The sequence below is a fragment of the Antedon bifida genome, chromosome 11 (assembly GCF_963402885.1).
Source record: "Antedon bifida chromosome 11, ecAntBifi1.1, whole genome shotgun sequence".
NCBI classification, from domain to species: domain Eukaryota; kingdom Metazoa; phylum Echinodermata; class Crinoidea; order Comatulida; family Antedonidae; genus Antedon; species Antedon bifida.
In genome coordinates, this window is record NC_136236.1 from 2,831,538 (window position 1) to 2,842,011 (window position 10,474).

General features: G+C 30.7%; 1 protein-coding gene across 1 annotated transcript; it reads left to right on the forward strand.

Annotated features, from left to right (window-relative positions):
• The first annotated feature begins 2,343 nt into the window (after positions 1-2,343).
• On the forward strand, positions 2,344-5,211 carry LOC144855802 (uncharacterized). Its single transcript, XM_078713741.1, has one exon. The coding sequence runs from the start codon at positions 2,407-2,409 to the stop codon at positions 5,209-5,211; it is 2,805 nt and encodes a 934-aa protein (XP_078569867.1). The 5' UTR covers positions 2,344-2,406.
• Positions 5,212-10,474: the final 5,263 nt, after the last annotated feature.

A 10,474-nucleotide genomic window follows, 5' to 3' on the forward strand; every position in this document is an offset into this window, starting at 1 on the left:
AACAAAGAAACAACTCCGGTCATTCCTTGGGATGACCAACTACTATAGAAAGTTCATTCCTAATTACTCTGTGATTGCTTGTCCATTAACCGACAAAACGAAGAATCGGGAACCTAACCGAATATGTTGGGAGAAGGCCCAGGAAAGTGCGTTTGTTAAACTTAAGGAAAAATTAAACAGTACTCCAATTTTATGCCTTCCTAATTTAAACAAAGATTTTATTTTGAGAACAGATGCGTCCGAATATGGAGTGGGAGCGGTTCTAATGCAGCAGTATGGTGACGTGAAGTTTCCCGTGGCGTACGCTAGCAAGAAACTGCTTCCTCGAGAAAAAGCATATTCAGTGATGGAAAAAGAATGCTTAGCCATTGTATGGAGTGTACGAAAATTTGAGTCTTATTTATATGGACGAAACTTCACGTTGGAAACTGATCACCAGCCGCTTGTGTTTATGCACAGAGCGAAATTGTCCAATGGGCGAATTATGAGATGGGCCCTGGCTCTACAACCGTACAAGTTCCGAATAGAGGCGATTAAAGGCAGTGAAAATGTAGGAGCTGATTATTTAAGTCGAGTGTAAATAGGACCCGTCACGGTATGGAGAAAATGTTGATACATTATTCTTTTAGAGGGGAGTAAATGTCACAAGTGACATAAAGTTGTGTATATATTTTGCAAGTCATTCTTACTTTTCCTTTGTTTTCACTATTTGAACCTTTCTTTTGTTTTAGGAAGCTATTGTGTGAAGCCAGTGGAGCAGAGTTTTTGTGTTGCAGAGAAGGATTGTGTGGTGTTTGCTGATTGGAGGAGAGGTATAAGAGTTAAGTTAGTGTGTGAGTTGCTGATTGGTGGAGAAGGATAGGGTGGTGATATGTGGATAATTGAGGGAATTTTGAGGTAGATGGAAATTGAGAGGAGACAGAGAAGGAGGGCTATGTTATGTTAAGCCAGAAAGGGATAGGTGAATATTGATATGAGAAACTAAGACGTACAGGAGAAGAAGTAATTGAATTATGGTGATATAGAGCTGAAGCAGAAAGGAAATAAAGAGATATACATGAAGTTAATAAATTGTGAGTTGGAGATAATTATGGTGATATAGAGTTGAAGCAGAAAGGAAATAAAGTGATATACATGAAGTTAATAAATTGTGAGTTGGAAGTAATACTATAAGGCTGTACTTAAATGTAGAACTGTTAATTGTTGAGATTACTGAGGATTAATTTAATTTGTGAATGTAAATTGACGGAAGAAATAACTGTTGGAAACAGCAGACGTTGTTGCATGTAAAGAATTGTTTGGAAATATTGAAGAGTAACTGGATTGATACTGATATTATTTTACGTGGAAAGGAGAAAGAAATAGTTGGTCGGGGAGCGGATTGCAGGGCAGAACGACATCAAGAAACATTTTAACTTTATACTTGATTTATTTATATGTCAGAAAATAGGAAGAATTATAATTGATAATACAAGCAGAACGGGAGCAGAGGCGTGGGAGTTGTTTATTTGCAGAATCGTTTTAACTTTTATCTTTCTAATTTGTTTTGTGTCAGCGTAGGAGAGAAGGCAAGAAGGAACGATATTGTGGACATTTAGTATTGTTTAATTATTCATCTTGTGATATTATTGTATTTGAAAGGGGGGTTTCGGGGATTTATTTAAAAATAAGAAGATTGTTGATATTTGGTTTGGAAGGATTGGGAAATTTGGGGAATTGCATAAAGTTTGTGGGGAATAGGAACACGGTATCATTGTTTGAGAATTGGTTGGGTTTTTTTTGTGGGTTTTTTTTTTGGGGGTTTGAATTATAAAAGAAAGAATTGGTTGTCGAAGATTATTATTAAATTTTACTTTTTACATTTATATGTGTACAGTTGTGGCTATTTACCGTTATTCACCGTTGGTTACCAGCAATTACATGTCCGAAAGAGCCGTAATTGCGGCTGTGTGACACATATACACAAACATGAATGGTTAAACTATCTGTGAATGTTAGTCAACAAATGCTGTCTTTTATAATAAATAACAAGAAAAATAAATTAAACAAGAAATAAATCGTAATGTTTTCTTTATAGCGTTAATGATACCCATTATTGTCGTCATCATAGCTGTCATACTCTATTACTCACTCCACGTTTTTTCTAACCACAATCTAACAGAAGGTAGGCGTAACATTTATTTATTGCCATCTATACACACACACACACAATCATACATGAAGTAACAGATAATTATATATATTAGTAACCATATTTATGAATTTAATTCGCAATACGTCTTCCGTGTCTTATTGTTTATTTCTTCATTAAAATGGCGACTGATTTTTAAAATTTCAGAAACTATTCGAAACTTTATAACAGCACAACAGAAAAAGGAATTAAACGACTCGTACATAACACCACCAATGTACAGAGGAGACAGATATTACAATATTTCTCAGATGTTTACGGATCCAGATCTTTATATCACTACAAGAGAGGGAAAAGAAATGGGAAAATCATTGAAAGAATTACTGAGTATTGTAAATTCCAAGAACTCACGTAAGGTAATGATGACAGGTAATGGGGGAATTGGTAAGACAACATTACTGCGATATATATCTTACAACTGGGCCGCCGGTTCCGATACTACATTTTCTGGTAAAATATTATTTTTTATAAACGTCAGAGACATCAAGGAAGGTCAAACCATCACAGATATAATCTTTGATGACGTTATGTTGAAGGACTTTCATAAAAAAACAGGTTTCCGTGTAAGTAAAGAAATTATACACACATTTATAGAAGAACACGACAGAGAATTAGTTGTTCTGATCGATGGATTAGATGAGTTAAAATCTGGTGTAGATATTTCAAAATTAGAAATGAAAGAACTTAAAGATAGCACAGTTATTCTTACTTCAAGACCAGGTTTTAATGAATATTTACATAAACATTATGACGTACATGTTAAAGTTAGTGGATTCCCTACAAACAATACAAAGCATTACATTCAAAGGTATTTCAAATCTATCGATAATCCTGACCTGGGTCAGTCATTGATTGACAAATTTCAACTTGATTCTGATAAAACACATTGGGGAGGTCATCACAAAAACATATTTGAACTTTTTACATCCCCATTTTTGTTACTTAAAATGTGTGTTCTGTGGCAATACGACCAAGTGATTCCAACAGATTTTCAAGACTTTCTAAAAGAAATTTTTCGTTCCATTTTAAATCAGTACATTAACAGAAGTGGTAAAGATAAAGAAAGGATAGCAAACTTTGAAAACATGCCAACTGATTATAAAAATGCATTACTTGTAATAGGAAATATTAGTTACGTTGGTTTACAAAAAAATTTACTTTATTTTACTAAATCAGAATTAAATGAATTGGAAAGTAATGAAACTTTAGTTGACTTATCCCTTAAATTAGGATTTGTTTACAATGATGATCGTAAAGCACCAGATGATTTTGAACAGACTTACCGATATCCACATAAATTATATGCGGAGGGACTAGCTGGGTTTTATTTGTCTAACAAAATTAAGAATGATTACTTAGGGGTTGAGGAATACGAAAACTTAAGGACAAACAAGTATTTACATATGACAAGAGTTTTTACTATTAGTTTTTTAGGTCCCGATGCAGACAAATTGATGAGACACTGGTTGGCTAATAGGGCCTCAAATTATTACACATTTTCAAAATATTTTACTGTAAATCAAGAACACCAGAAAAAAGTACTTAAATCATTGGATAAACATACCTCTCCAGAAATGAAAATAAATTTTGAAAGGTTAAAAAATGCCTTTAAACAGTTTGTTGCTGAAGACAATTTGCACTTTTTACAACTACTGAAGTGGATGTCAAATGTGTGTAAAACACAAAAGAAGAGAGAAGTATTAGCTGGTATCACATCGTTGGTAAAACAATCAAATGAAAAGACATTTGAAAATGTGTGTAGATTTGTAGCTCACATTTCGATTATATTGCAATTAAATCAAGACGAGTCATCCCTTCAAGCAATACCACTGAAGCGTGATAAATATTTGATCACCTTGATTGAGAAATGGGGGGATAAGGCTATTGCAATTCTTTCAGAAGAATGGAAGAAATACTCTTTAGGTGAGGAAATACGTTCCTTTGCATTTCATGCAAGCCTTGAACCCATGTTTATAATAAATGGCTCACAGCTTTGCACTTTTTTAAAAAACTTTCGCAACCTAGAAATTCTCACCATAAGCAATTTACTGGATTGTCAGCGAATTGAATTAATGTTAAATGAATGTACACTTAGTGAAACATTTCTTAAATTGAAGGTGTTTGCTCTCAGGGGTAGCAATCTTACCTGTTTAAATGGTACTGTATTAGCTCACTTAATAAATACTTCTAAAGATTTGCAATTTTTTAATTTGCAAGACTGTAATATGTCAAGTATCCAAACAGTCGATATGCTAAATGAAGTCGATTTAAACTATTTAAAATCAAATAATTTTTTCATGAATTTAGAGCTAAATGATCTTTCAAAAATTAATATCGATTTACTTGCGAACATTATAAATTCATTTTTGGGATTTGAATTAAACTGGGGTCTGCATAATTTATCATCAAATCAATTACATGATCTTTTAAGATCACCAATGCGTTACAGATTCGAAAAGTTTTCTCTTAATTTGGAGGGTGTCGACTTATCATCAATAAACGGAAGTACACTAGCTAAAATATTTATAATTTTTCCAAACTTACAACGTTTTTCTATGAACGGTTGCAATTTAAATGGTAAAATAGTTAAAGACATGCTAAGTGAATGTTATAAAATGGGGGCAATAAATAAAGACAATTTAACATTTTTAAAACCGAATACTAAACTTCATGATAACGCAATAATCCCTTTATTTGTTTTTGAAAATGAACATAATAACCAAACATTAGAAATAGATAACAGTAAAGCATCTGACATAACAGTTATTGTTAGAACTGAACTCGTTATATTTCCTGATTTTAAATCATTGGATTCAGTAAAAGATCTACAGGAGCTCTTACAGTACAACACGATACATCAGCAAGTCATGCGGCTAGAAAATGGGAATCTTACAGTCGGCGGTAAATTACCGATACAAAAGAACAACGATGATATTGATATAACGTTTACAATGTACGGTACGCCTGTTTTTCCGTCGAAAATAATTAAAAAGGTTGTATTTGATCGTGTAAGAATTTGAAACCCATCCTTGATTTAATTCCTAATGTTTCCGATGTAAACAAATACAATTTTAGAAATCCACGTAAGATGCTTGTACCACTTATAAGATTTACCAAGTCCACTTTGCAAACAAACTCTATGGAATAACTTCGATGATACATTAATGACAACTGTTACGTTAGAAATGTTAATATTATAAATATTTATGTTTAACTATTAACTTTTTTTTTGGTTGAATCAACGTTAGATTTTTATTAAAAACAACAACGTTCGTTTTTTACAAACATGTACACAATACATTATTAGATTTAAGACTTTATTCATTGTCATTCATAAGACATTACTACACCCCAATGTATAGATGTAACATATTTGGCATAATAACTTCAAATTCAATGGTTATAGGCCTATAAAAACCGCACCAAAATGACTTTTAAACCCCTCCCCACATAAACAACAGATTGAACAATTTTTTGTTTATATTATTATATTTCTTATTATTTATTTTATTTTATTTATTCAATTTTCTGCCATATACAATACAAAGAAGACAAAACAATTATAAAAGGCAAGGCAAGACCAAACAGGTGCTAAACACCTATGCTAGTTGGTCAACCCAGAACATACAGAGCAGAAACAGAAAGAAAGAGATAAATAAATAAATAATATTACGTTCTACAATTAAAGCATCTACAAGAAAGCAACCAACTACACACATTTTCAATATCAAAATTATTTTAAAAATAAATATTGAGATAATTTAATAATTTGTTTTTAAAAGAACTAACAGAAATATCTAAGATGCGAATTGAACTAATTATAGAATATTTTATTGAAACAGCCTTTTTAGGTTTATGGATATTCTATTTGAATATCTATTGAATTATCTAATATTACTGATACATTTCTTTTTAATGTTGTATTAAATATTTTAACCAATCGATTTAATTTAATTTATCGGTAACGTTTTGCAGTAAGTTTTAACCTATAGCTAACTTGATTGAATAAAATGTAAATTTTTCCTCGATTTTATTATCAATTAAATTCAATGTATATTTAAATGTAAATTAAATTTAGCAGTCCATTGTTTCTCTTATTACCGTTGCTGTGGCTAAAAAATGGGATTCTTTCAGTCAGCGTTAAACTCCCGTTAGAAAGTCCACATGATGTTGATATAACAATAACTATGTACGATACGCCTGTTTTTCCATTGAAAATATTCAAAAATATCAAGGTTCTGAATTCTGAAAAGTTGAACGAATAACGATAGAATTAAATTTGATATAACGTTTATTATTAGACGTTATAAAATGACGGCCACACCGCTACTATTTTGTATGAACGTCAGTGTAATATTGTTGTAACGTTATCAGGCTAACTGTTAAATTAACATAACCTTAGAATTACCAATTTAATGTGTTATCAACGTTAGATTCTGTTTGTATTCAATTGTTTACCATTGTGTACAATAAATTAAGTTATTGGATTTAGGGCATTGTTCATTTTCATTCATAAGACATCACTACACCTCAAATGTGTAAGACATATGTTATAATTAATTACAATGGTATAAAAAACGCACAACGGACTTTGACTCCTCCTCTGTAAATAACATATTGACCATTATGTTATTGTATTTATACACAATTTTTTTTAAAAATAAATTTAAATTTTATAAATATATTATTATAAAGATTAGTGTCAAAACGGTGTGTTTAGCTTTTTTGAATATTATCAATACTTATTTTATTACTGAATTATTACCTAGTTATTTATTTATTTTGTATAATATATTTTAATTGATTTATGGGTAACCATTACTCCTTTCTCTTGAGATATAATATAGATATGGTTTTATGGTAATGGTAACTTAAGAATAATTCATCATTTTATCTTAATAAATATCAATAAAAATTGGTGAATGGAGCTACACATTTTTAGTTTAAGATGTATTGTCCCCCAAAATCATGAAAAATTAATAAAATCATATTTTGAATAGGCCATTTTGTAGTTTTAATAATGTTAATTATTTCCGCAAAAAACGGAAACAAAAATAATGTTTTCACATATAAAAAGACAAAAAAAAAAACAAATGGTGAAATTCAACCAAAAACCCATTGTTTGGCAACAAATTTGATTATTTTTTTTAATTACAGTTTTTCAGTTAAATATTTTTCTCCAGTCTAATTATTAATGGTCAAAGCTCCAGTACAATTATTGGTCAAAACTATTATGGAACATCAAAATGGCACTGAATAAAAAAAATTGAAAATAATTATTTTTCAGGGGTACAATATATAACAGTTTGTATTAGTATAGATATTTCAAAATATAGAAAATGAAATTATTATTAAATAGGGTTGATTTTTATTTTCTTACTTATGAATACATTTTATTTTTGCTTTTAAGTCTAATTTGTTTATTTTAAGTATTTGTACGTAATTTATTGGTTTGGTGTCGAAGAAAGGGCTATTAAAGTAATATTATGAATTATCTTATGAAGTTTAATGTGTTTCTGTTTCATCTTCTTATATATTCATTATAATACTAAAGAGAATATATTATTTATGTTCATTCATTTGGTATTTAACTTATTGCTAATTTCAATAGCAAAGGAATATTAAATAATAATTTTCGAAAATTGCTTAATAATCATTTACATTTTGAAAGCACACAGAATCAATAAAAATGGACTATAGCATAATTCGAATATAAAAATCAGATGACGACAGTTTGCACAGACCATAATTTTTTTTTTAAAGATGGTGGATAATAGGCCTGCAGTGGTATGGACCTGCAGTGGTATAGGCCTACAGTGGTATGGGCCTACAGTGGTATAGGCCTATAGTTGATAATAGGCCTACAGTGGTATAGGCCTATAGTGCGATAATAGGCCTACAGTGGTATAGGCCTACAGTGGTATAGGCCTACAGTGGTATAGGCCTACAGTGGTATTGGCCTACAGTGGTATAGGCCTACAGTGGTATAGGCCTACAGTGGTATAGGCCTACAGTGGTATATAGGCCTACAGTGGTATGGGCCTACAGTGGTATGGGCCTACAGTGGTATAGGCCAAATGGTACACTGAATGTGGTTATATTTCACAATTCATATTATTGGTTTTATCATTTCTAAGATTTTCCTATAACAGTAGTCCTAATTACATATAATTGAAAATAAAAATACAGAATACGTAAAATATGAAAATGATAATTGTATGTATTAGTCTACTGCCCACAACATTGTAAGATATTGATTATTATATTTCTTTAAACGAAATCACGTCACAAACAAACGTCATAAACAGCATACGCAGGAGAAAAATAGTTTTTTAAAGTTTTCAATGCCGAAAAAAAGTAAAATTATTGATTAAAATATTCCACCTAAAATGTTATACTATGATCGATTCCATAAGTTGCAAAACTAAATGTAAAACTATAACCGACATAGCATAGATCGGGCGTATATTTAATTATATGATTCAGTAAACAGGTAAATTTATGGAAAAACGATCAATGCTTCTGAACAGAAGGACATAGTTTTAAATGTCTAATCAACCTCATCATATATCCAAAGTAGGCATACCAAAATACCAATATGGTTATAATTATATACTCATTTAAATTGAATGAATATAATACTGTATATATGTGTAAAACCGGACTATAAATTCCTCATTCCATACCTATTTTTTGATACGATAATACTATAAGGCCTATGATCAGGTTGTTGGTATTAGTCAAGAGAAGTATTATTGTGACGTGGCGCGTCATTTTATGCGCTTCAATGAAATATAATAATGAAATTAATATACGCAAATTGTGATAGGATATAGTAAAACATCATGATTAGTTTATAATAACAGACATGCTGTGGGTAAAAATACTGTTAATCCAACTAGATTTGTGCACATTTCCTAACAAAATCGGCTAATACACTTAAAGGCCATGGTTAATTGAATTATTATAACAATATTTATTTATTTATAAAATGTTCTCACAAATGGAAATAAAATAATATAAAAAGATAACAAGCATTTCAAATATATATGATTTTTTTTAGTATAGAAAAACAAATTATAATAAATGTGCTTATAAATCATTTTGTTTGTTTGTCTGTTACCCATATTGTATGCATCAAGTATTACATTGTTATATTTATCGATCTATGAAACTGTGGATATACATACGTCACAAAACGACGAAAGACGAATATGGCGGACTGTCTTATTAATAGGCAAGCAGACGGAATAACACACACAAACCGTGAGCATTTTAGTAATAATAATAATATAGTAAGAGTAATAATTCAAAATAATGAATAATGAATGAATAATGCTGTTTTGGGACTAAATACACTTTAAAAATGTGCTGGTATACAGTAGGCCTACATTTTTGGCAATACAGTATTCCTGCTTTGTTATACGATCAAATAATAATTTTTGGCGTTTATTAATTGTTAAATAACGAGTTAGCTTGTCTAAAATCAATGTTAATAATATTTTGGTTTGGTTAGTCGCACTTTTCGCTGACGTGATCTACATTCGATTATGGTGCGATCAAAATTCAAACTAGTTAAAATAAGCCACTGTACGCCTAATATATACCCTACACTGAATTGTTTTTTTCTTTTCTTTTTCGGTTTGAAAATTGTGTATCTAATTTTTAGGCCTATCTTCTTCGTTTATAGATAAAAAATGAATGAAAATCTAAAATTCCAAATCTTTTTGGAAAAACTTAGCGAACACTATGCTGGTGTGACAGTCCGAGAGTTAAGAATGCTTCTATATGGTATCCTATCAATTGGAGATCTAGATCAATCACACATAGCCCTAGAACTGTTTAACAAACTTACTGAACATGGATTTATTTCTAAAAACAATGTGGAACTGTTGTCCGACATAGCTGAAGTAACTGATCTGTTCTTAGCAAGAGATTGTATAACAGAATACAAGAACAGTATTCAATGCACAAAAACAGTAAGCCTACTAACAGAATACCGTAGAGCACTGTTTAGAGCGCTTAAAAACGTTGGAAATGGTGACTTGAAAAAAGTTACTGGTTTTTACAAACTGAGTGCTTTCAACTATAACAACATATGGGATGTTGTATATCACATTGAGAAAGACGGAGAACTGGATTCACAACAACAAATTGAAATATTTGCTAAACGTCTGAACAATAAGACACAGCGTATTCTACTGGGTATGCATAAAACAAACATTTGAAATAGAGAGGGTACAACTCATGGATACTTTGGTGTTACATTGATGCAAATTATAA

Excerpts from the sequence above, each read along its gene's own strand:
- LOC144855802 (XM_078713741.1), top strand. The coding sequence starts at position 2,407 with ATGTACAGAGGAGACAGATATTACAATATTTCTCAGATGTTTACGGAT.